The 27,382-nt window shown below is 38.9% G+C and overlaps 1 protein-coding gene across 4 annotated transcripts in view; it reads left to right on the top strand.

Annotated features, from left to right (window-relative positions):
* DCUN1D1 (defective in cullin neddylation 1 domain containing 1) overlaps positions 1-25,809 on the top strand; it is a 58,228-nt gene extending 32,419 nt beyond the window's left edge. For all 4 annotated transcript variants that reach the window (XM_077161155.1, XM_077161156.1, XM_077161154.1 and 1 more), the window contains 3 exons: positions 23,898-23,980; positions 24,240-24,336; positions 25,663-25,809. In XM_077161155.1, the coding sequence (XP_077017270.1) occupies positions 23,898-23,980; positions 24,240-24,336; positions 25,663-25,742 (260 nt within the window). In that variant the 3' untranslated portion in view covers positions 25,743-25,809. The remainder of the gene's footprint in view (positions 1-23,897; positions 23,981-24,239; positions 24,337-25,662) is intronic.
* The last annotated feature ends 1,573 nt before the right edge of the window (positions 25,810-27,382 follow it).

Below are 27,382 nucleotides of genomic sequence, written 5' to 3'. Positions count from 1 at the left end.
TGTTTTCAATAGAAAGGATGTTGAATCTTTTCAAATGCCTTCTCTGCATCAATTGAGATGATCATGTGATTTTTCTGCTTTGATTTGTTGATATGGTGTATTACATTAATTGATTTTCTTATGTTGAACCATCCTTGCATACCTGGGATGAATCCTACTTGGTCATGATGTATAATTCTTTTAATGTGTTGTTGGATACGATTTGCTAGAATTTTATTGAGGATTTTTGCATCTATATTCATTAGAGAGATTGGTCTGTAGTTTTCTTTTTTAGTAATATCTTTGCCTGGTTTTGGTATGAGGGTGCTGTTGGCTTCATAGAATGAATTAGGTAGTTTTCCCTCCACTTCGATTTTTTTGAAGAGTTTGAGGAGAGCTGGTACTAATTCTTTCTGGAATGTTTGATAGAATTCACATGTGAAGCCGTCTGGTCCTGGACTTTTCTTTTTAGGAAGCTTTGAATGACTAATTCAATTTCTTTACTTGTGATTGGTTTGTTGAGGTCATCTATTTCTTCTTGAGTCAAAGTTGGTTGTTCATGTCTTTCCAGGAACCCGTCCATTTCCTCTAAATTGTTGTATTTATTAGCGTAAAGTTGTTCATAGTATCCTGTTATTACCTCCTTTATTTCTGTGAGGTCAGTAGTTATGTCTCCTCTTCCATTTCTGATCTTATTTATTTGCATCCTCTCTCTTCTTCTTTTTGTCAATCTTGCTAATGGCCCATCAATCTTATTAATTTTCTCATAGAACCAACTTCTGGTCTTATTGATTTTCTCTGTTGTTTTCAATTTCATTTATTTCTGCTCTAATCTTTGTTATTTCTTTCCTTTTGCTTGCTTTGGGATTAGTTTGCTGTTCTTTCTCCAATTCTTCCAAGTGGACAGTTAATTCCTGCATTTTTGCCTTTTCTTCTTTTCTGATATAGGCATTTAGGGCAATAAATTTCCCTCTTAGCACTGCCTTGCTGCGTCCCATAAGTTTTGATATGTTGTGTTTTCGTTTTCATTCGCCTCGAGGCATTTACTAATTTCTCTTGCAATTTCTTCTTTGACCCACTCGTTCTTTAAGAGTGTTTTGTTGAGCCTCCATGTATTTGTGAATTTTCTGGCACTCCGCCTATTATTGATATCCAACTTCATTCCTTTATGATCCGAGAAAGTGTTGTGTATGATTTCAATCTTTTTAAATTTGTTAAGACTTGCTTTGTGACCCAGCATATGGTCTATCTTTGAGAATGATCCATGAGCACTTGAGAAAAAGGTGTATCCTGCTGTTGTGGGATGTAATGTCCAATAAATGTCTGTTAAGTCTAGCTCATTTATAGTAATATTCAGATTCTCTATTTCTTTATTGATCCTCTGTCTAGATGTTCTGTCCATTGATGAGAGTGGTGAATTGAAGTCTCCAACTATTATGGTATATGTGTCTATTTCCCTTTTCAGTGTTTGCACTGTATTCCTCACGTATTTTGGGGCATTCCGGTTCGGTGCGTAAATATTTATGATTGTTATGTCTTCTTGTTTAATTGTTCCTTTTATTAGTAGATAGTGTCCTTCTTTGTCTCTTTTAACTGTTTTACATTTGAAGTCTAATTTGTTGAATATTAGTATAGCTACTCCTGCTCTTTTCTGGTTGTTATTTCCATGAAATATCTTTTCCCAACTTTTCACTTTCAACCTATGTTTGTCTTTGGGTCTGAGATGTGTTTCCTGTAGACAGCATATAGAAGGATCCTGTTTTTAAATCCATTCTGCCATTCTGTGTCTTTTGATTGGGGAATTCAGTCCATTAACATTTAGTGTTATTACTGTTTGGATAATATTTTCCTCTACCATTTTGCCTTTTGTATTATTTACATCATATCTGATTTTCCTTCTTTCTATACTCTTCTCCATACCTCTCTCTTCTGTCTTTTCGTATCTGACTCTAGTGCTCCCTTTAGTATTTCTTGCAGAGCTCGTCTCTTGGTCACAAATTCTCTCAGTGACTTTTTGTCTGAGAATGTTTTAATTTCTCCCTCATTTTTGAAGGACAATTTTGCTGGATATAGAAGCCTTGGTTGGCAGTTTTTCTCTTTCAGTAATTTAAATATATCATCCCACTGTCTTCTAGCTTCCATGGTTTCTGCTGAGAAATCTACACATAGTCTTATTGGGTTTCCCTTGTATGTGATGGATTGCTTCTCTCTCGCTGCTTTCAAGATCCTCTCTTTCTCTTTGACCTCTGACATTCTAACTAGTAAGTGTCTTGGAGAACGCCTATTTGGGTCTATTCTCTTTGGGGTGCGCTGCACTTCTTGGATCTGCAAATTTAGGTCTTTCATAAGAGTTGGGAAATTTTCAGTGATAATTTCTTCCATTAATTTTTCTCCTCCTTTTCCCTTCTCATCTCCTTCTGGGACACCCACAACACGTATATTTGTGCGCTTCATATTGTCATTCAGTTCCCTGATCCCCTGTTCAAATTTTTCCATTCTTTTCCCTTTAGTTTGTTTCTTTTTGGAATTCAGATGTTCCATCCTCCAAATCACTAATTCTATCTTCTGTCTTTTTAAATCTATCATTGTAGGTATCCATTGTTTTTTCCATCTTTTCTACTTTGTCCTTCACTTCCATAAGTTCTGTGATTTGTTTTTTCAGTTTTTCTATTTCTTCTTTTTGTTCAGCCCATGTCTTCTTCATGTCCTCCCTCAATTTATCGATTTCGTTTTTGAAGAGGTTTTCCATTTCTGTTCGTATATTCAGAATTAGTTGTCTCATCTCCTGTATCTCATTTGAACTATTGGTTTGTTCCTTTGACTGGGCCATATTTTCAATTTACTGAGCGTGATCCGTTATCTTCTGCTGGCGTCTGGGCATTTAGTCAGATTTCCCTGGGTGTTGGACCCAACAGATTGAAAGATTTTTCTGTGAAATCTCTGGGTTCTGTTTTTCTTATCCTGCCCAGTAGGTGGCGCTCGTGGCACTTGTTTGTCTGCGGGTCCCACCAGTAAAAGGTGCTGTGGGTCCTTTAACTTTGGAAAACTCTCGCTGTGGGGGAGGTTCGCCAGCCGAAGCGACTTGGAAGAGTGCCAATCCGAATCTCCCAGCCGGCCCTGGGATCTGAACGCGGGGAGGGTCGCCGGCCACCGCAGCCGCAGCCCGGGAGAGCGCCCGTCCGAATCTCCTAGCCGGCCCGGGGTGCCAAGCGTGGCAAGAGGGCACCAGCCGCGGCAGCCCGGGGGAGTGCACCGTTCCCAGCCGGACCAGGAAGCCACGTGTTTGGAAGGGACCCCGGTCACTGTTCTCCGCGACCTGGGGATCTTCGATCCAATTCTCCCAGCTGGTCTGGGGAGCCGCGCGTGGGGGGGGGCGCCAGCCGCCGCGGCTTGAGGGGAAGCCAATTCTCCCCGCCGGCCCAGGAAGAAGGGAGGGAGGGACTCCGGCCGCCTGTCGCCCCGGCCCGGGGAAGCCCGCCCCCCTCGGCGATCTCACCGGAGCGGGTTCTCCCAGCCAGTCAGCCATTCCAGAATGGGGTACGCTGTCTTCTTGATCTCTGTCATGGCTCCGGGAGCTGTTCTGTATCGTTTCTACTCCCCTAGTAGCTGTTCTGGAGGAGGAACTAAGACCTGCGCATCTTACTAAGCCGCCATCTTCTCCGAAAGTCTTGCTCATATTTTAATTGGTTTGTCTTTTTGTTCTTGAGTTGAAGAATCTCTTGATATATTGGATACTAAACCCTTATCTGATACGGGGTTTCCAAGTATTGTCGCCCAGTGCATAGGCTGCATTTTTACTTTCTGGACAAAGTTATTTGATGCACTAAAGTGTTTAATTTTGAGGAGTTCCCATTTATCTCTTTCTTTCTTCAATGTTTTGGCTTTGGGTGTAAGGTCTAGGAAACCACCTCCTATTTCAAGTTTTATAAGATATTTCCCTACATTTTCTTCTAAAAGTTTTTTGGTCTTACCTCTAATATTTAGGTCTTTGATCCATTTTGAGTTAATTTTTGTGCAGAGTGTAAGATATGGATCTTCCTTCATTCTTTCGCATATGGATATTAAGTTCTTCAGGCACCATTTATTTTTTTATAATTTTTTATTAATAAAAAAATTACAAGAAAGAAACGCAAACATCCTTAATACATGCTCATTCCTTTCTACATGTTTAATTAGTAATTCACAATATCATCACATAGTTGCATATTCATCATTATGATCATTTCCCAGAACATTTGCATCAATTCAGAAAAAGAAATAAAAAGACAACATAAAAATAAAACAAAAAGAAAAAGGAAAAAAAATTTTACATACCATACCCCTTACCCCTCCCTTTCATTGATCACTAGCATTTCACTTTAAATTTATTTTAACATTTGTTCCCCTATTATTTATTTTTATTCCATACGTTTACTCGTCTGTTGACAAGGTAGATAAAAGGAGCATCAGACACAAGGTTTTCACAGTCACACAGTCACATTGTGAAAGCTATATCATTTTACAATCATCATCAAGAAACATGGCTATTGGAACACAGCTCTACATTTTCAGGCAGTTCCCTCCAGTCTCTCCATTACATCTTCGTTAACAAGGTGATATCTACTTAATGCATAAGAATAACCTCCAGGATAATCTCTTGACTCTGTTTGGAATCTCTCAGCCATTGACACTTTGTCTCATTTCACTCTTCCCCCTTTTGGTGGAGAAGATTTTCTCAGTCCCTTGATGCTAAGTCTCAGCTCATTCTAGGGTTTTTCTCAATCCCTTGATACTAAATCTCAGCTCATTCTGGGATTTCTGTCCCACATTGCCAGGAAGGTCCAACCCCTGGGAGTCATGTCCCGAGTAGACAAGGGGAGAGTGGTGAGTTTGCTTGTTGTATTGGCTGGAGACAGAGACCACATCTGAGCAACAAAAGAGGTTCTCTTGGGGGTGACTCTTAGGCTTAATTTTAGGTAGGCTTGATCTATCCTTTGTGGGGTTAAGTTGCATGTGAACAAACCCCAAGACTGGGTGCTCAGCCTATAGCTTTGGTTGTCTGCACTGCTTGTGAGAATATCAATAATTCAACTTGGGGAGGTTGAATTTTTCCCCGTTCTCACCATTCCCCAAAGGGGACTTTGCAAATACTTTTCCACTCACTGATCAAATCACTCTGGGATTCATTGGGGCATCACTCTGGACAAACCAATAAAATCTAATGTCCTACCCAAGGTTCCATGTACTTATGTTGTTCAACCAACTATCCACATAAGTTATATTAGGAAATGCACTAGTCAAAATATAAGTTTTGTACGAAATAAACATTTTTTGCTTTAGTCTCACACATAAGTTGAAAATTTAAAATATTAATTACCATCTATTTTCAGCACCCTGCAGTAATGATATTCCTTTGTTCTTCCTGATGCAAAAACATTTTTAAATTTGTACGTTTAGTAACTATCATTATACACTCTAGGCATTCCTAGATTGTACCATCTCAATCTTTATCATTTATCTTTCTTTGTGATTTCATTTATGCCCCTAGCCCTCCTCTCTCTATCAGTCTCACATTCAGCTTCATTCAGTGTTTTAACATAATTGTATTACAGTTAGGTAATATTGTACTGTCCATTTCTGAGTTTTTAATATTCAGTCTTGTTGCTCAATCTGTATCCCTTCAGCTCCAGTTACCCAATATCTGACCCTGTTTCTGTGTCCTGATGGTCTCTGTTACCAATGAAGTATTCCAAGTTTATTCACTAATGTCAGTTCATATCAGTGAGACCATACAGTATTTGTCCTTTTGTTTCTGGCTAATCACACTCAGCATAATGTCCTTAAGGTCCATCCATATTGTTACATACTTCATAACTTTATTCTGTTTTACAGCTGCATAATATTCCATCGTATGTATATGACACAGTTTGTTTAGCCACCCGTCTGTTGATGGACATTTTGACTGTTTCCATCGCTTGGTAATTGTAAATATGCTGCTATAAACATTGGTGTACAAATGTCTGTTTTGTCCTTGCCCTCATGCTAGCATATAGATAGGTCTTGTTTTTTAATCCATTCTGCCAGTCTGTGTATTTTGATTGGGGAGTTTAATCCATTATTATTTAGTGTTATTACTGCGTGGGTATTACTTTCTTCTACTATTTTGTCTTCTAGATTTTATATGTCATATCTAATTTTCCTTCTTTTTAGCTTTACTCATAGTCTTCCTTTCTACACTCTTCTCCACACCTCTCTCTTCTGTCTTTTCATATCTGTCCCTAGCGCTCCCTTTAATATTTCTTGCAGAGCTGGTCTCTTGGTCACAAATTCTCTCAGTGATTTTTTGTCTGAAAATGTTTTAATTTCTCCCTCATTTTTGAGGGACAGTTTTGCTGGATATAGAATTCTTTGTTGGCAGTTTTTCTCTTTTAATAATTTAAATATATCATCCCACTGTCTTCTCGCCTCCATGGTTTCTGCTGAGAGACCTACGTATAGTCTTATTGGGCTTCCCTTGTACGTGATGGTTTGCTTTTCTCTTGCTGCTTTCAAGATTCTTTCTCTTTGACCTCTGACATTCTGATTAGTAAATGTCTTGGAGTACGTCTATTTGGATCTATTCTCTTTGGGGTACGCTGCACTTCTTGGATCTGTAATTTTTTAAAAATTTTTTTATTAATTAAAAAATAAACAAAATAAAACAACATACATAATCAGTAATTCACAATATCATCACTTAGTTGCATATTCATCATTTCTTAGAATATTTGCATTAATTCAGAAAAAGAAATAAAAAGAGAATAGAAAAAGAAATAAAACGAACACAGGAAAAAAAAAAGATTATACCTACCATACCCCTTACCCCTTGCTTTCATTGATCACTAGCGTTTCAAACTAAATTTATTTTAGCATTTGTTCCTCCATTATTTATTTTTATTCCATATGTTCTACTCCTTTGTTGACAAGGTAGATAAAAGGAGCATCAGACACAAGGTTTTCACAATCACACAGTCACATTGTGACAGCTGTATCATTATTCATTCATCCTCAAAAACATGGCTACTGGAACACAGCTCTACATTTTCAGGCAGCTCCCTGCAGCCTCTCCATTACGTCTTGAATAACAAGGTGATATCTACTTGATGCATAAGAATAACCTCCAGGATAACCTCTAGACTCTTTTTGGAATCTCTCAGCCATTGACACTTTGTCTTATCCCCCTCTTCCCCCTTTTGGTCGAGAAGGTTTTCCCAATCCCTTGATGCTAAGTCTCAGCTCATTCTGGGATTTTTCTCAATTGGATCTGTAATTTTAAATCTTTCATAAGAGTTGGGAAATTTTAGTGATAACTCCCTCCATTAGTTTTTCTCTTCCTTTTCCCTTCTCTTCTCCTTCTGGGACACCCACAACACATATATTTGTGCACTTCATTTTGTCCTTCAATTCCCTGAGTCCCTGCTCATATTTTTCCATTTTTTTCCCCTATATTTTCTTTTTCTTGCCGGATTTCAGATGTTCCATCCTCCAGTTCAGAAATCCTATGTTCTGTCTCAAAATCTACTGTTGTAGATTTTCATTGTTTTTTTCATCTCTTCTACCGTGCCTTTCATTCCCATAAGTTCTGCAATTTGTTTTTCAGACTTTTGATTTCTTCTTTTTTTTCATTCTTTGCCTTCTTTATATCCTCACTCAATTCATTGATTAGGTTTTTGATGAGGTTTTACATGTCTGTTCGTACATTCTGAATTAAATGTTTCAGCTCCTGCATCCCATTTGAATTGCTGGTTTGTTCCTTTGACTGGGCCATATCTTCAATTTTCCTAGCGTGATTTTTTATTTTTTGCTGGTGTTAAGCATTTAATTACCTTAATTAGTTTATTCTGGAGGTTGCTTTCACTTCTTTTACCTAGGGTTTTCTTGCTGGATGAATTTGTTGTCTATCTGTTCTTTGACATTCCATTCAGCTTTATCTGGACCTCTAGCTTAAGTTTTGTTTAACAGAGGAGAATTTTTCAGTTCTTGTTTTCTTGTTTCTTGCCCTGCTTGTATGGTGCCTTTTCCCCCCCACACTTAGAACTGTCTACTTAGGTATTATAGACCCCAGCCAGATTTTCCCAGACCAAACTGGCCTCCTATCAGGAGGAAAGTCACCTGCCTCGGTGTTCCCCAAGGGTGAGACCCAGCAGGTTGAAAGACTCTCCTGTGAATTCTCTGGACTCTGTTTTTCTTATCCTGCCCAGTATGTAGTGCTTGTCTGCCTGCAGGTCCCACCAGCATAAGATGATGCGGTACCTTTAACTTTGGCTGGGGGCGTGGCGGAGACAGAGGAGAGGTTGTAGTCTGGTTTTAATGGCTTCAAATTACCAAGCCCTGGTGTCTGAATTCCTCGAGGGAGGGATTGCACCTTAGTTGGGCTTTACCCCTTCCGTGGCAAAGGCACAGGCTTCATACAGGCCCTCAAATGCGTTTGTTTCTGCCTATGCCTGGGGCAGCTGCAGCCTGAGAAGTCCTGCCGCTGTATCTAATGACAGTCGAGCCTTTGTAGAAACTCAGCCACAAAAAGCTCTGTTTCCTTCTTTTTTTTTCCTTTTTCTGTCAGCCCTGCCCCCTTGGTGCCAGGGCAAAAATGAGCGACCTCCGCTTTGACCAGGTTCACCTGAGCTGGGGGCCTGTTTTTAGTAATCAAAATTTGTTAATTAATTCCACAATTGGCATTTGGTTGGGCTTAGCCGCTGCTGCCGGTAAAGTCTCTTTCCTTTCCCCTCTGGGAAGCAGCCTGTGCGGGAGGGGCGCCATCCACTGCGGCTTCGGGAACTCACGGTTCTGAGCGGGCTTGCAGCTGGTCCAGCTGGTCCAGATTGGGGTATGTTGTGCGTCTGGTCACTGATGTGGCCCCAGGAGCTGTTCTATACTGTGTCTGGTTATTTAGTAGTTGTTCTGGAGGACGAGCTAAAATGCGCACATTGTTAAGCCGCCATCTTGGCCCAAGACACCATTTATTGAAGAGGCTTCTCTGTCCCAGGTAGGTTGGGTTGACTGCCTTATCAAAGATCAGTTGTCCATAGATGAGAGGGTCTATATCTGAACACTCTGTTTGATTCCATTGGTCAGTTTATCTATCTGTATGCCAGTACCATGTTGTTTTGACCACTGTAGCTTTGTAATATGCTTTAAAGTCAGGTAGTGTGACACTTCCCACTTCAGTTTTCTTTCTTAAGATATTTTTAGCTATTCAGGGCACCCTACTCTTCCAAATAAATTTGGTTACTGGTTTTCCTATTTCTGCAAAGTAAGTTTTTGGGATTTTAATTGGTATTGCATTGAATCTGTAAATGAGTTCGGGTAGAATTGATATCTTAACTGTATTTAGTGTTCCAGTCCATGAACATGGTATGCTCTTCCATTTATTTAAATCTTCTGTGATTGTTTCAACTCCTGTATCTCATTTGAAGTGTTGATTTGTTTCACTGACGGGACCATATCTTTGATTTTCTTAGTATGACTTGAAATTTTTTTTGCTGGCATGTAAGAATTTGATTTTCTTAATTAGTTTATTCTGGAAGTTGTTTTCCTCTTTTACCTAGGATTTTCTTGTTGGATGGCTTTGTTCTTTGTTATTTGACATTCATTTCACTTTATTCTAGACCTCTATAGGCTCTGTTTAAGTGATCACAATTTTTCAGTTCTTGTTTTTCTGTTTTTGCTCTCCCCATATGGAGCCTTTTTTTTTTTTTAATGAGTGTCTCTTCTGATATTTTATACCCCAGTCAGATTATCCCTGATCAGACAGGCCCACATCTCAGGAGGAAAGAGTAGCCAGCTTCAGTATTCCCTGAGGATGAGACCCAGCAGGTTGTCAGACTTTGCTATGAAGCCTCTCGACTCTCTGCTTTTCCTGTCCTGCCCAGCATGTGGCACTTGTCTGCCTGTGGCTTCCCAGAGGTGTAAAGTGATATGGTGCCTTTAATATCACCAGACTCTCCCTGCTGGGGGAGTGGTTGAGACAGAGGAGAGGTAATATGATGGCTTTAATGCTTCAGTTTTCCAGTCCCTGGGGCCTGATTTCCTTGAAGGAGGGATTCAACTTGAGCTGGGCCCCACCTTTCTCTTGTAAGGTTGAGCCTTTAGGGTGTTATCTACTTTCACCTGACTAGTTACTTTGTCTCTCAGACAAGCTTAATTCTACCCTTCCCTGGGCAGTGCTTGGTCCCAAGAGTGCTTCCAGTTCTATCTAATGAGCTGTTAAGTGGTAGAAAAAAAGCCTTTTCAAAGCTGGAGTCATGCTCCTCAGGTTTGCTAATCAAGAGCTTAAGTTGCTCTATATGTATCTCCAAGCTCAGTGTGCCCCCCCTTTTTAGGGTCCAGCCCTTTTCGAGTATTTTGTGTGCTGTCAAACTCAAAAAGCCTCTGGTTTTGTTTTTTAGTTTTTTTCTTTTTCTCTCTCTCTTTTTTTTTTCCCCATCAGCCCTGCCACCTCTCTGCTGGGACAAAAACTCCTGGTACCTTTAACTCTTATTCCAAGTTTATCTGAACTGGGGGCCTGTTTTCTTCAGAATTTGTTAATAAATTCTGCAGGTGGAGCTTGGTTGAGCTAAGCCCCTGCTGCTGGTAAAATCTCTTTCCTTTCTTCTCAGGGAACCAGGCTGCCATGCTCATGGGGACTCACAGTTCTGTGTGGGGTCTCAGCCAGTCCAGCTTGTCCAGACTAGTGTATGTTGTGTGTCCAGTCATTGATATGGCCCCAGCAGTTGTGTCCCATTTTTGGCTGTTTACTAGCTGCTCTGGAAGATGAACTAAATTCCACACCTCACTAAGCTGCCATCTTGCCCCTTTCATTCTTTTGGATGTTTTTGCCAGTTCTCCAGGCACTATTTATTGGAGAAACTTTTCTGGTCCCAGTTGGGTAGACTTGGCAGCCTTGTCAAGTATCAGTTGGCCATAGATCTGAGGGTCTATTTCTGAATCTCAGTTCAATTCTGTTGGTCAATGTATCTGTGTTTATGACAGTACCGTGCTGTTTTGATCACTGTAACTTGGTAATATGCTTTAAGGCCAGGAAGTATGAGTTCTTTGGCCTCATTCTTATTATCAAGATGTTTTTGGCTATTGGGAGCCTCTTACCTTTCTAAACAAATTTGAAACTGGCTTTTACATTTCTGGAAAATAAGCTGTTGGAATTTTAATTGGGATTGCAATTAATCTGCAAATAAATCAGTTTGGGGTATAATTGACGTATAAACAGCATTTAGTCTTCTAGTCCTTGAACATGGAATGTCCTTCCATTTTTTTCATTCCCCTTTGATTTCTTTAAGCAGTGCCTTGTAGTTTCTGAATATAGGTCCTTTACATTCTTGGTTACATTTGTTCCTAGACATCTGATTCTTTTTTTTTCTTTTTAAAATAGTTTTATTGATAAATCTTCACACACATATAGTCCATACATGATGTACAATCAGTGGCTCTCAATATCTTCACATAGTTGTGTATTCATCAGCATGATCATTTTTTTTTGAATATTTGCATCACTCCAGAGAAAGAAATAAAAAACTCATTCATACCATACCCCTTAAGTCCTCCCATTCATTGACCACTAGTATGTCCATCTACCCAATTTATTTTAACTTTTGTCCACTTGTGCTGGTTTGAAAGGATGTATATCCCCTAGAAAAGCTATGTTTTAATCTAAATCCCATTTCATAAAGGCAGAATAATCCCTATTCAATGCTGTATGTTTGAAATTGTAATCAGATCATCTCCTTGGAGAAGTGATTTAATCAAGAGTGGTTGTTAAGCTGGATTAGGTGACAACATGTCTCCACCCATTTGGGTGGGTCTTGATAAGTTTCTGGAGTCCTATAAAAGAGGAAACATTTTGGAGAATGAAGGAGATTGAAAGATAGCAGAGAATGTTGCAGCACCACGAAGCAGAGTCCATCAGTGAGCACTTTGGAGATGAAGAAGGAAAATGCCTCCTGGGTTGCTTCATGAAACAGGAAGCCAGGAGAAGAAGCTAGCAGATGACACCATGTTTGCCATGTGCCCTTCCAAATGAAAGAGGGACCCTGACTGTGTTCACCATGTGCCTTTCCAGATGAGAGAGAAACTCTGACTGTGTTAGCCATGTGCCTTTCCACTTGAGAGAGAAACCCTGAACTCCATCGGCCTTCTTGAACCAAGGTATCTTTCCCTGGATGCCTTAGATTGGACATTTCTATAGACTTGTTTAATTGGGACATTTTCTCGACCTTAGAACTGTAAACTAGCAACTTATTAAACTCCTCTTTTAAAAGTCATTCCGTTTCTGGTATATTGCATTCAGGCAGCTAGCAGACTAGAACACCACTGTATTATTTGTTTATTTTTTGTCTGCATTTTTTACTCATCTATCCATACCCTGGATAAAAGAGCATCAGACACAAGGTTTTTACAGTCACATGGCCACATTGTAAAAACTGGATCTTTATACAGTTGTCTGCAAGAATCAAGGCTACACTGAGAGAATTTGTGACCAAGAGACCAGCTCTGCAAGAAATACTAAAGGGAGCACTAGAGACAGATAGGAAGACAGGAGAGGTGTGGAGAAGAGTGTAGAAAGGAAGACTATGAGTAAAGGTAAAAAGAAGGAAAATTAGATATGACATATAAAATCCAGAAAGCAAAATAGTGGAAGTACTACCCATGCAGTAATAACACTGAATGTTAATGGATTAAAGTCTCCAATCAAAAGACATAGTCTGGCAGAATGGATTAAAAAACAGGACCTATCTATATGCTGTCTCTACTCAAAGGACATGAGGGCAAGGACACAAATGGACATTTACACACCAATGTTTATAGCAGCATTATTTACAGTTACCAAGAGATGGAAGCAGGCAAAATGTCCATCAACAGACGGTGGCTAAACAAACTGTGGCATTTACATAAGATGGAATATTATGCAGCAGTAAGACAGAATAAAGTTATGAAGTATGTAACAACATGGATGGACCTTAAGGACATTATGCTGAGTGATTAGCCAGAAACAGAAGGATGAAGACTGTATGGTCTCACTGATATGAACTGACATTAGTGAATAAACTTGGAATATTTAGTCGGTAACAGAGACCATCAGGAGATAGAAATAGGGTAAGATATTGGGTAACTGGAGCTTAAGGGATACAGATTGTGCAACAGGACTGAATATAAAAACTCAGAAATGGACAGCACAATATTTTACCTAACTGTAATACAATTATGTTAAAACACTGAATGAAGCTGCATATGAGAATGATAGAGGGAGGAGGGCTGGGGGCATAAATGAAATCACAAAGAAAGATGATAAAGATTGAGATGGTATAATCTAGGAATGCCTAGAGTGTATAATGATAGTTACTAAATGTACAAATTTAAATATGTTTTTGCATCAGGAAGAACAAAGGAATGTCATTACTGCAGGGTACTGAAAATAGATGGTAATTAATATTTTAAAATTTCAACTTATGTGTGAGAATAAAGCAAAATGTTTATTTCGTACAAATTTATACTTTGACTAGTGCACCTCCTAATATAATTTATGTAGATAGTTGGTTGAACACCTTAAGTACATGGAACTTTGTATAGGACATGAGATGTTGTTGGTTTGTCCAGGTGATGCCCCAGTGAATCCCAGAGTGATTTGATCAGTGAGTGGAAAAGTATTTGCAAAGTCCCCTTCGGGGAATGGTGAGAACAGGGGAAAACTCAACTTCCCCAAGTTGAATTCTTGATATTCTCACAAGCAGTGTGGGCAACCAAAGCTATAGGCTGAGCCCCCAGTCTTGGGGTTTGTTCATATGAAACTTAACCCTGCAAAGGATAGGTTAGGCCTACTTAAAATTAGTCCTAAGAGTTACCCCCAAGAGAACCTCTTTTGTTGCTCAGATGTGGCCTCTCTCTCCAGCCAACACAACAAGCAAACTCACCACCCTCCCCCTGTCTTCATGGGACATGACTCCCAGGGGTGTGGATCTTCCTGGCAACGTGGGACAGAAATCCCAGAATAAGCTGAGATTCAGCATCAAGGGATTGAGAAAAACTCTAGAATGAGCTGAGACCCTGCATCAAGGGATTGAGAAAACCTTCTCCACCAACTCTTTCCCCAAAGAGTGAAATGAGACAAAGTGTCAATGGCTGTGAGATTCCAAACAGAGTCAGGAGTTTATCCTGGAGGTTATTCTTACGCATTAAGTAGATATCACCTTGTTAGCCAAGATGTAATGGAGAGGCTGGAGGGAACTGCCTGAAAATATAGAGCTGTGTTCCAGTAGCCATGTTTCTTGATGATGATTGTATAATGATACAGCTTTCACAATGTGACTGTGTGATTGTGAGAACCTTGTGTCTGATGCTCCTTTTATCTACCTTGCAACAGATGAGTAGAACATATGGAATAAAAATAATTAATAGGGGGAACAAATGTTTAAATATTAATTTGAAATGCTAGTGATCAATGAAAGGGAGGGGTAAGGGGTATGGTATGTGAAAATTTTTTTTTCTGTTTTTGTTTTATTTTTGTGTTGTCTTTTTATTTCTTTTTCTGAATTGATGCAAATGTTCTGGGAAATGATCATAATGATGAATATGCAACTATGTGATGATATTGTGAATTGGTGAGTGTATGTGTTGGAAATGTTTGTGTTTCTTGTAATGTTTTTTTTTTTTTTTTAATTTTATTAATCAAAAAAAAGAAAAGAAATTAACACAACATTTAGAAATCATTCCATTCTACAAATGCACTCAGTAATTCTTAGTATCATCACATAGATGTATGATCATCATTTCTTAGTACATTTGCATCGATTTAGGAAAAGAACTAGCAAAACAGCAGAAAAAGATATAGAATGTTAATATAAAGAAGAGAATTAAAATAATAATACTAATAATATATATATATATAAAGGAAAAAGAAAAAAAACAAAAACAAAAGATACAAACACACAAACAAACAAACAAAAAAACCATATTTCAGGTGCAGCTTCATTCAGTGTTCCAACCTAGTTACATTACACTTAGGTATTATTGTGCTGTCCATTTTTGAGTTTTTGTATCTAGTCCTGTTGCACAGTCTGTATCCCTTCAGCTCCAATTACCCATTATCTTACCCTGTTTCTAACTCCTGCTGGTCTCTGTTACCAATGATATATTCCAAGCTGATTCTCGAATGTCGGTTCACATCAGTGGGACCTTACAGTATTTGTCCTTTAGTTTTGGGCTAGACTCACTCAGTATAATGTTCTCTAGGTCCATCCATGTTATTACATGCTTCATAAGTTTAGTCTGTCTTAAAACTGCATAATATTCCATCGTAGGTATACGCCACAGTTTGTTTAGCCACTCGTCTGTTGATGAACATTTTGGCTGTTTCCATCTCTTTGCAATTGTAGATAATGCTGCTATAAACACTGGTGTGCAAATGTCCGTCTGTGTCTTTGCCCTTAAGTCCCTTGAGTAGCTACCTAGCAGTGGTATTGCTGGGTGGTAATCCATTCTGCCATTCTATGTCTTTTGATTGGGAAATTCAGTCCATTAACTTTTAGTATTATTACTGTTTGGATAATATTTTCCTCTACCATTTTGGCTTTTGTATTATATATATCATATCTGATTTTCCTTCTTTCTACACTTTACTCCATACCTCTCTCTTCTGTCTTTTCGTATCTGACTCTAGTGCTCCCTTTAGTATTTCTTGCAGAGCTGGTCTCTTGGTCACAAATTCTCTCAGTGACTTTTTGTCTATAAATGTTTTAATTTCTCCTTCATTTTTGAAGGACAATTTTGCTGGATATAGGAGTCTTGGTTGGCAGTTTTTCTCTTTTAGTAATTTAAATATATCATCCCACTGTCTTCTAGCTTCCATGGTTTCTGCTGAGAAATCTACACATAGTCTTATTGGGTTTCCCTTGTATGTGACAGATTGTTTTTCTCTTGCTGCTTTCAAGATCCTCTCTTTCTCTTTGACCTCTGACAGTCTAACTAGTAAGTGTCTTGGAGAACGCCTATTTGGGTCTATTCTCTTTGGGGTGCGCTGCACTTCTTGGATCTGCAAATTTAGGTCTTTCATAAGAGTTGGGAAATTTTCAGTGATAATTTCTTCCATTAGTTTTTCTCCTCCTTTTCCCTTCTCTTCTCCTTCTGGGACACCCACAACACGTATATTTGTGCGCTTCATATTGTCATTCAGTTCCCTGATCCCCTGCTCAAGTTTTTCCATTCTTTTCCCTATAGTTTCTGTTTCTTTTTGGGATTCAGATGTTCCATCCTCCAGTTCACTAATTGTAGCTTCTGTCTCTTTAGATCTACCATTGTAGGTATCCATTGTTTTTTCCATTTTTTCTCTTTGTCCTTCACTCCCATAAGTTCTGTGATTTGTTTTTTCAGATTTTCTATTTCTTCTTTTTGTTCAGCCCATGTCTTCTTCATGTCCTCCCTCAATTTATTGATTTGGTTTTTGAAGAATTTTTCCATTTCTGTTCGTATATTCAGCATTAGTTGTCTCAGCTCCTGTATCTCATTCGAACTATTGGTTTGTTCCTTTGACTGGGCCATATCTTCAATTTTCCGAGCGTCATCCATTATTTTCTGCTGGTGTCTGGGCATTTGATCAGATTTCCCTGGGTGTGGGACCCAGCTGGTTGAAAGCTTTTTCTGTGAGATCTCTGGGCTCTGTTTTTCTTTTCCTGCCCAGTAGGTGGCGCTCGTGGTGCTCGTCTGTCTGCACGGCAGTCGGCCCGGGAAACCGCGCGTGGAGGTGGGTGGGGGTCGCTGGCCGCCGCGGCTTGGGAGAGTGCCGGTCCCAATTGCCCAGCTGGCCCGAAACGCCAAGCGTGACGGGAGGGCCCCACTATCCAACGTTCCCAGTCAGACCGGGGAGCCACGTGCGTGGAGGGGACCCCAGTCGCCAGCCGCCCCGGCCGGGAAAACGCGCGCCCCTTGGGTATCTCACTGCAGCAGATTCTCCCTGCCCGTTCAGCTGTTCCAGAATGGGGTACGCTGTCTTTTTTGTATCTGTCGTGACTCCGGGAGCTGTTTCGTATTGTTTCTGTTTCTTTAGTTGCTTTTCTGGAGGAGGAACTAAGACCCGCGCGTCTTAATAAGCCGCCATCTTCTCCGGAAGTCTGTAATGTTTTTTTAATTAATAAAAAATTAAAAAAAAAAAAGAAGGCTACTGGAATACAGCTCAACAGTTTGAGATAACTTCACTCCAGCTGCTCCAATACACCATAAACTAAAAAGGGAAAACTATATCATGCATAAGAATAACCTCCCGGTAACCTACAGACTCTGTTTGAAATTCTCAGCCCCTAAAACTTTATTTTTTCTCATTTCTCTCTCCTCCCTTTTGGTCAAGAAGCCTTTCTCAATCCCTTGATGCTAAGTCCCAGCTCATCCTAATATTTCTGTCCAATGTTGCCTTGGAGATTTACATCCCTGGGAGTCATGTCCTATGCAGAGGAGAAGGGCAGTGAGTTCACTTACTGCATTGGCTTAGAGAGAGAGGCCACATCTGAGCAACAAATGAGGTTCTCTGGGGGTGACTCTGAAGCCTAATTTTAAATAGGTTTAGCCTATCCTTTGCAGGAATAAGTTTCATAGTGGCGAACCGCAGGATGAGGGCTCAGCCTATTGAATTGTTTGTCTCCTCTGCTGCGAGAATATCAGAAATTTTTCAAATGGGGAAGTTGAATATTTCCACCTTTCTCCCCATTCCCCTAATGGGACCTTGAAAATACTTATTCACTGCCCAAATAACTCTGGGATATATCAGGGTATCATACTAACCTGGAACAAACTCACAAACTCTCATGCCCTGCTCAAGATTCCACGTACTTATGGTGTTCAAGTAAACTGACCATACAAGTTAAATTAGGAAATGCCCTACCCAAAATATAAACTTGGCACCAAACAAACATCTCTTCCTTTAGTTTCATGCAGAAGTTGAAGTTTTACAAAATGGACAAAATCATCCTTTACCCACCCAGTCTTGTGATTTACCTTAGTCCTATTCATATCAGGTTCATTTGAAATTTGAGTCTTTTAATTCCTATTTAAAGTAGAATATTTTTCTTGATTTCCTCCTCAGATTGCTTATTACTAGTATATAGAGATACTACTGAGTTTTGCTTTTTGATATTCTCACACTTTTGCTGAACACATTTATTAGCTCTAGTAGCTAATAAATGGGATTATTTATGGGATTTCTAGTAGCTAATAAATGAGATTATTTGGGGATTTCTGCATACAGGATCATGTCACCTGTGAAGGGGAAAGTTTTTACTTTTCACTTTCCAAATTGGATCCCTTTTCTTTCTTTCTTTCTTTCTTTTTTTTTTTTGCCTAACTGCTCTTGTTAGAACCTACCTAGTCCAATGTTGAATAACTGGTTGACAGTGAGCATCCTTGTCTTGTTCCAGATCTTAGAGGGAAAGCTCTCAAGTCTTTTAGCATTGAATGCAGTGTTAACTTCATAAAGGTGAGGAATCTTCCTTCCATGCCTATCTTTCAATTCTTTTTTCTTTTTTTAGCTTGGGCAGGCGCTCAAAGTATTTTTATTTCAAGAAAGGATGCTGAATTTTGTCAAATGTCTTTTCTTTTTTTAAATTAGTTTGTTTGTAGTTTGGAGTCAACAATATACATACTTAACATCAAAATCTGTTTAGACTTATGGACAGCATATAGATGATCATATGTATATATATTTTATCCAATCTACCAGGATGTGTTTTTTGACTGGGGAGTTTAATCTATTAACATTCAGTGTTATTACTGTGAAGGCAGTATTCACTTCAGCCATTTTATCTTTTGGCCTTTATGTATCATATCTTATATTTGTTTCTTTTTAGCCTTACTGATAATCCTCATTTCAGTACCATCCCCCAAGCCTCTCACTCCTTTCTTGTCTTTTCAACCTGCAGAGCTCCCTTTAATATTTCTTGTAGGGTAGATCTCTTCTTGTTGAACTCTCTCAATTTCTGTTTATCTCTGATATTTTAAACCCTCATTTTTGAAGGATAGTTTTGTAGGGTAAAGAATTCTTAGCCAGTAGTTTTTCTCTTTCAGTGTCTTTCATTAGCATACCGCTGCCTTGTTGCCTCCATGGTTTCTGGTAAGAAATTGGAACTTAGTCTTATCAAGCTTCCCTTGTATGTGATGAATCACTTTTCTCTTGCTGCTTATACACAGTTCTGTCTTTGTCTTTGACATTTGACATTCTGATTATTATGTGTCTTTGTATAGGTTTATTAGAATTTATTCTGTTTGGACTATGTTGTGCTTCTTGAACATGTATATTTAAGTCTTTCATAACAGTTGGACAATTTTTTGGAAATTATTTCCTGAAACATTCTCTCTGCCCCTTTTCCCTTCTCTTCTTCTTCTGGGACACCCATGATGTCATTCAGTTTCCTGAAACCTTACTCATTTTTTTCCAATCTTCTTTCTTTCTTCTGTTGGTATGATCTCAGATGTTTTGTAGTTTGCTGATTCTTTCTTCTGCCATTTTAAATCTTTTATATACTTCTCACGTATTTTTAAAATCTTTTTTGTTATTCTTCTATTGCAAACAATAACTTGCAAATTATTCTTTGGGTTCATGCCATGTCTTCTTAATATCTTTTATCTCTTTAGCCTTATTTTCCTTCATCTCCTTGAATTGATTTAGGAGATTTGTTTGAACATTTTTGATTCCTTGTTTCAACTTCTTTGTCTCCTCCAACTTTTTTATTTGCTTCTTTGACTGGGCCATATCTTCCTGTTTCTTCATATGGCTTTTAATTTTTTGTTGATATCTAGGTATTTGATTATCATGAGTTTACTCTGGAAGTCAGTTTCTCTCTCTTGCCCAGGGTTTTATTGTTGATTGGCTCCAAGATAAGGCTCTTTTTTGGCAGTTCAACTTGTTCCAGCTCCTTAGCATTGCCCATGTTTAACTTATCAAAACAAGGCCAGGGGCACAGATCACTTCAGAGTGCCCTGGGGAGAGGGTCAGAGAAATCACCAAAAGCCTTTTTTCTTGACTCTCTGAAGCTGCGTTTTCCTGGCCTGCCTGACAGATGGCTGTGGCAGACTCTTCCCTGCAGCCCTGTGGAAGGCAAGCATGCTTTCAGCCCTCAGAAGGCTCCACCCCTGGTGTGGTGGTGTGGAAAGAGTGTCCACGGAAACCCTATCCCAGGCAGTCTAACCTGTGACTCAGAGCCAAGACCCAGCTCTCCAGGCTTGCCAGTTAGAAGCCATGCTCGGTGCTGGGCTGTGCCCCAGGGAGAGAGGCCCCTGTGTCCATGGGCACTGCCCATCCTTCACAGTTTTTCAGGTGCAGCCTCTCGGTCTCCCTGCCCTCCTGCCCTCTTATGGGTGCTGTTCAGAACTGTTGTTTCAGTTTGTGCACATCCACTGGCCGCTTCTGGATGGGAAGTGTGTCCTGCACTGCTGGCTCACCATCTTCCACTTCTGCTATTCTCTTTACCATAATCCCATTCGGTCCTCCTGATGAGTTGGTAACACTTGTTTCTCTTAGGGAGGAAGGATGCTTGGGTCCCGTCTTAGTTCATTTCCATGCTCATCCTGGGTTTGACTGATCATCGTTTATGAAATCACAGTGCCCTTGCTGACTCCATTGGAAAGAAGGATGGAGGATCTATGCCATTTTTAGTTTTACAGTGAGGGCTTAAGAACTGATTCTGCAAATATCTGAATTTCAGGCAGTTCTGTTATTAAGACTTGTGGTCCTATGTGTCTTATTTCTTTTTCTCTGCATTTTCTTTCCATTTTGTTTTCTAAATGTCATTGGTTCTTTTTTTACTTTGTCACTGAATTTGTTCTTTGCCAATACTGCTTCAAAATCTATAATATATATATTTTTATTTCTTAACATATATACTTTTAAAAGTACTCATTATTTACCAGGTACTCTTCTGAGTACATTCTGTGTATTAACTTACTTAATCCTTATGACAACCATATGAGGTCAGGTCCTATTGTCAGGTTCATGTTAAATTGAATTACAGAGAGGTCAACTTGGTTTCCCAGTGTTCTAGTTTGAAACCTTCCGGAATGCAATATAGCAGAACTGAAATGGCTTATAAAAAGGGGAATTTAATAAGTTGGAAGTTTACAAATCTAAAGCCATGAAAATGTCCAAATTAAAGCAATTCTTTAGAAATGTCCAATCTAAGCCATCCAGGGAAAGGTACCTTGGTTCAAGAAGGCTGATGGCATTCAAGGTTTCTCACTCAACTGGAAAGGCACTTGGTGAACGTGGTGACGTCTGCTAGCTCTCTCTCCAGTCTTCTTGTTTCATGAAGCTCTACCAGGGTGTTTTCTTTCTTCATCTCTAAAGGTCTCTGGCTGTGTGGGCTCTGTTGGTTCTGAGCTTTTTCCTAAATGGTTCCAGTAAGCAACCCCACCTTGAATGGCAACTGCCTAATCAAAAGGTACCGCCCACAATTGGTACCATAGAAACAATAAAAAAGATCCTACCCAGCAGTATTGAATGAGGATTAAAGAGCATGGCTTTTTTGGGTCCATGACAGATTCATACTGGCACACCCAGAGATCACTTAGTTCATCATAAGTTGTAGAGTTTTAAAGCCTCAATTAAAGCTCATGCTCTGAACTGCTATGTTCAACTCCCTCTCTAGTGAGGCCATTCTCCCTGTTCCTCAGAAGTTTCTGTTTAAAGAGCAATTTTTCCTATAACTATGGTACTTTGCCGTTTATCATTTACCATTTAATCTTTATTTCAGTTCTTAATTATACATCTTTTTGATTTTTCATTTTTTATTCAAAACATTTATTGACTGCTTATTATGTATTCTGAGAGCTTTGAATTGGGAACATTTTTTTAAGTCTGGGGGTCTTTGCAGATTCTCACAAATACTGTGTTTGAACCTTGAAAAACGAATACAGGTTTTCAAGGCCAGAAGAAAAAGAAGCCATTCCAGGTTGGAGGGATTCATATATTCAGTTACTTAGAGATGAGAGACCATAGCACCTTAGAGGAACTGCAAGTAATTGGACTTGACTGGAAATGTAGATTTTATCTGAAGGCAATAAGAAATCGAAGAATTTTTTCCTGGGAGTGATACCAGATGTATATTCCTGCAAGGTCATCCGAAAGCAGTGTGACCCTTTAAAGGGGGTAGAGGCAAGGTTAGAGAAGGAGGGATTAATTATGGAGCTGTCACAATGACTTAGCTAGAAATGGGAAGGTCCTTAACCTAGACCCTGCCACCGGGGATGGAGAAGGGATAGATTTAAAAGATACTTAGACAAAGTGACAGAGCTCCGATTGGATGTGTGTGGCAAGGAAGAGGCGTTGTCTTCCGCTGTGGTGCGCTTACTCCAGGAAGATGTTTGGAAGCGTGTGTGGGTTTTTTGGTTGTTATAATGTCTGAGGGTTGCTTCTGGCATAAATAGGTGCCAAACATCCTGTAATATATAGGTGACTTTCACACGATGGAAAATTGTGTTTCCTTGAGAAATACTGTAGGGTGTTGGCATTCATTGAGAATGAGAGGAGTACTGGGTCTTTGAAGGTAGAATTAGCTCAGTTTGAGTCGGGTTGAGTTTGAGTTGTTTGTTGTAAGGACCCAGCTATATATATCAGTCTACCATATAGAAATAGGTTTCAGGTTTAGTAGTTAGAAGTGGTTGCGAATACAATGTGAAAAATAGAATGTTTTGTGTGACTTACTCTTTTTTTTTTTTTAACTTTTTTTTATTGTATAATAGAACATATATACAAAGCAAAGAAAAAAGCAATAATTTTCAAAGCACTCTTCAACAAGTAGTTACAGGACAGATCCCAGGGTTTGTCATGGGCTACCATACCATCATTTTTCCTTCTAGCTGCTCCAAAATATAGGAGGCTAGAAGGAATAAATATTTTTTTATCATGTGTGACTTACTCTTAGTGAACCCCTGCAGGATCCTGGCAATTGTAATTTCTAATTTATTTCTTATAAATATCTGTTTTTGTCAGTGAATCAGCTTCAGGAGTACTTTTTTATTGTTTTTAAAAATTGGGCAGCACTTGTCCCTTAGAGTCTCTACTAGTGTCGTGATTCTTCATAGATTATGAAGTGCAGTTCCAAGATCATGTCTAGCATGCCTTTTAAGGTTCTTGGGATGTAATCTTTCCTGTCCTAGAGATAGAAATTCTTTTGTAAAAGTTAGCTGCTTTCATAATTATTTTGGTTCCTTGAAAGAGATCATAGCTCCCATCTCTCTGCCATGTGGCACTACTGCTACTTTACTGTGCTCCGTACCCAGTTAAACAGCCATTGATGTCGTCTTCAGCAGATGTAACAGATGTTAGTTTAATATTTTAACTTTTTAACCACTATCCTACGTTGTCCTCCTGAGATGAGAGTTGGTCAGCCAGCAGCCTGGGGTGTAAGTAGCAGTCCTGAACGTTTTCACCCATGGGTGTGCATCAGTGATTCTCCGCTGGGATGTGGCAGGGTCTGGAGACAGGTGTGGCTGTCCCCTCCCTGGGGGTGGGGGGGTCCTGCATCCTGGAGGCCGAGGCCAGGTGCGCCAAGCACCCCCCAGTGTACTGCACAGTCTCCCCAGCAAGGGATCCCCTGGCCCAAGTGTCACAAGTGCCAGGTTGAGGACTTGGTGCCCATCAGGGCTTGAATGCCTCCAAGCCACTCAGACACGGTCATCCGCATTACCTTAGACATCCTGGCATCCCTGCGAGGTGAGCGACACATGCCACGCTTACCTGAACGTGCCCCCAACGGACATACGCTGGTGATGGACACAGAATACACACCTCAGATTTATTTCTATAGGAAAATTGTAGTACTTAATATTCAGGACACAAACTTTGGTTATGATATTGTTGGGGATCTCAGTTGTTTTTATAAGATCATTTGCGGAATATATATTTATGACATTGAAATATATTTTTAATATTGCAGATCTAGAAATGGCCATTGCCTACTGGAATTTAGTGCTTAATGGAAGATTTAAATTCTTAGACTTATGGAATAAATTTTTGTTGGTAAGTTCATGTTTTCTGTAGTTTTATGTTTTCTCTGAATTTATGCCTTGTTTGAAAATGCATAAATAACAGTAACTCATCTCAGAGCATATAATGGACAAAGAGGGAGAAATTTGATTACCAGAATTTCATTACACAAGTTGTTTTCCATTCTTATATTTGAAATGTCAAATTTCTTGTATTTCCATGTCTTGTATTTAAAATGTCTAGATTATTTTTCCAACTCTTTTTAGTGATTTGAGTATTGTTTTTTAAATAGGAACATCATAAACGATCAATACCGAAAGATACTTGGAATCTTCTTTTAGACTTCAGTACAATGATTGCAGATGACATGTCTAATTATGACGAAGAAGGTAATGAAATTTTTTGCCCTATCAGTTTTTTTCACTTGTTTTCCTATCTCCTTCTATCAGACAGTCCTGAACTTCTGGTCCATGTCTCTTTTTCTTGGAGTTGGATTTCCCTCTTCTGAGCTTCTATTTGTGCTCTTCTGAATGTCTTAATGGCCTTCATCCTCTCTGCCAATCTGTATTTTCTGTTTCTTTAAATCATGCCTCAATACTCATGACTCATGTCTTCCTGAAAGGCATCAGTAATTTACATCCATGTTTTACATTTTTAGTTCACTTTAGGAACTTGTTCTGTTTTAATGTACTTTTGTTTTTAATTTGTGTATATCCTTTGTTATCTGTTTGTTTTGTCTGCAAGCTTGATTTTAAACTCCTTGATTTCAGGAACCTCATCTAATGTGAAATGTACTTTGGGAGGCATTCAGTAAACAGTTACTGATGGAACACTGCACTTCTGTTTATTCACATGTGTAGAAAGAGGATACTCCATCTGCTGTCGGGGCTTTTGCTTCTGTTTTTCTAGAAGTGATAGCTATTTGCACTGACCTCTTCCCACACACTTAGCTAGGCGCCCTTGAGAACTAGCAGGATGCACTTGTGACACTTGAATAGACAGAGGTGCTCTTCCAAAAATCTCTAATGACTTTGGTCTCCTTTAAAGTGTCTCGGAACCATTTAAGCTAACCAGGGATGATATTTTCTTCTTCCCTTTTTAATCGCCACTTATAGTTTTCACCGAAACAAAGTTAGAAAAGCTTACTCCTGTACATGACTGATAATTGTGCTTTCTGTTAGGTTTTACATAAAACTGGAGAACTGTCCTGATTTGGATGCTGACATGTGGATGTGGGGAGGGCATTCATATATGCACTGTAAAGCCTTTTAGTAATTTATTATCATGAAATAGGATAGAGTTTGATACTTTTTGTTCGTTTCCTCTGTTTGACTGCCACTTGATGCCTGAAAACTTGTTTTTGCTGCAGTACTTCCAAGCGCTGGCAGCGTTGTCGACATGTTGAGACCTTCCCATAGGTGACCCGCATTGACCTTTTGTTGAAGTTACTTCAGTGTCCTGTGGAAAAAAAAGCATAATGTTGGTTGCCAAAAAGTTATTTTTATCGCTCAAAGAAGACCAAGTGTTGGAATCATAGAGCAGAAAGAATATAAGGAAAATTGGGGGTTGAAAGTCTCAAAAGCTAGAATTTTTTATCACTGGGAACAGATAAGAATGACATAGTTTAACAAAAGGATTTTGTTAAAATGTTAGCCTTGTTTCTGCTTTTCTTTCTTCCTTTTCTCCATTTTTTCCTTTTTTTTTCTTTTCCCCAGGAGCATGGCCTGTTCTTATTGATGACTTTGTGGAATTTGCACGCCCTCAAATTGCTGGGACAAAAAGTACAACAGTGTAGCACTAAAGGAACCTTCTAGAATGTACATAGTCTGTACAATAAATACAACGGAAAATTGCACAGTCAATTTCTGCTGGCTGGACTGAACTGAAGATCAATCCTCACAATTCAGGCTGAGGGTTGAGACAAAACTTTAAGGATACATCTTGGACCATGTTGTTATTTCATTCTTCTAATGGTGGTTTGGGCTTGTCTTCTAGTCTGGGCCACTCTAAGCATTTATGATTCCAACACCGAGGAGTTCATCTTATGTATGTGGACCACCCTAGTTTATCCTCCCATAAGTCTTAGAAGCTTTATGGTGATTATTTTGAGGTTTCCATTCTCGCATAAAGCACAATGCTGTCTTCATCAGAAAACAGTTTGGCATAAGAATTAAACATATGAACATCACAAACAATTTATAAAAACTCTTAAATATATGCTTTGGGCTAGTTGCAAAGACTATGCTGATAGCACTTCCAATGAGAGTGATATATTTAAGCATATCGGATCTGAAATGGTGTTTTGGTTTTGGAGGAATTTTTTTTCCTTGGCAAATCACATGTGTTGTTGACGTGAGTATAGTATCTGATGAAAATAACCGACATGAAAAATTTTTAGGATAATTTGGTGCCTACCTGAAAAGTTTATTGTGCTTCAGACCCTTGATTTCCAAGAGGTTCTACAGAACTGGTCTGCACTTCCCCTTCCCATGTTCATATACACAGGTTTTCTACAAGGGCTGTGATTTAGGAAACGCCCGCAGACTCCATTCCTTTATATTATGGGTTACATAATTGGATTTCATTAGGATTTTGAAATGCTTATATGCCTGTCAAATAAGTTAAGCTATTTAATTTGTTTTGAATGTTTGAGGTTGCTACACAATACAATATTCTAAATTTAGGCATGAGGGTTTATTTTTGTTTTGGTTTGAGGTTTTTTGGTCATCACCCTATGAAACAGATGAAATTCCCTTAATTTATAAGGAGATAGTAGGAATTAAATTTTGGAAATGGTTATGATGAGCCATGAAGTTCAATCTTTATAATATAGGTACTGCTCTTTCAGACAAATAGTCCATTTTTGATGACTTCTTATTTTGTTGAAATTGCTTTAACTGCTAATCACCGTGATTGCCAAATATTTACTTCAAGGGCAAAGATTTTTAAGCAAGCATACCCTTGGTGCAAAATATCAATCTGGCTTCTATTTTCATAAATTATTTGTCTCTTTACTGTTTTTGTTTCACTCAGATTAACTGAGTTTTCACATCAAAGCAGAATATCATCTTGTATTTTTTTTCATTATAAGACCCATGAATTGCTTTCATGTTGAAAATACTCACTTCTCTGTTCACTTAACTTGTGAAGGAAGGGGTTATTGCTTTCTTAAACATTTCCGTAAGTCAACTTAAAAAATATAAAACTTCAAATGTGCATGACCCTGGTCTGTAATGGCAATAGATATTGCTAACATCTAGTATTGAAATTAGCAAAGGAATGTATTTCAGAATAGCAGCATGTTTTATGCAGATGTGGAAATGATTTTAAGAAACAATGACATATTAAAACTGTTTTTTACCTACAGGATTTTGAAATTGACTAGAAAGCTGTCTCCATAGACATTATATTCCAACCATAACTTTGATTCAAGAA

Source organism: Tamandua tetradactyla, chromosome 5, assembly GCF_023851605.1.
Source record: "Tamandua tetradactyla isolate mTamTet1 chromosome 5, mTamTet1.pri, whole genome shotgun sequence".
Taxonomy (NCBI): Eukaryota; Metazoa; Chordata; class Mammalia; order Pilosa; family Myrmecophagidae; genus Tamandua; species Tamandua tetradactyla.
The sequence above is the reverse complement of the archived record's forward strand: the minus strand, read 5'-3'. Positions and strand labels throughout refer to the sequence as shown.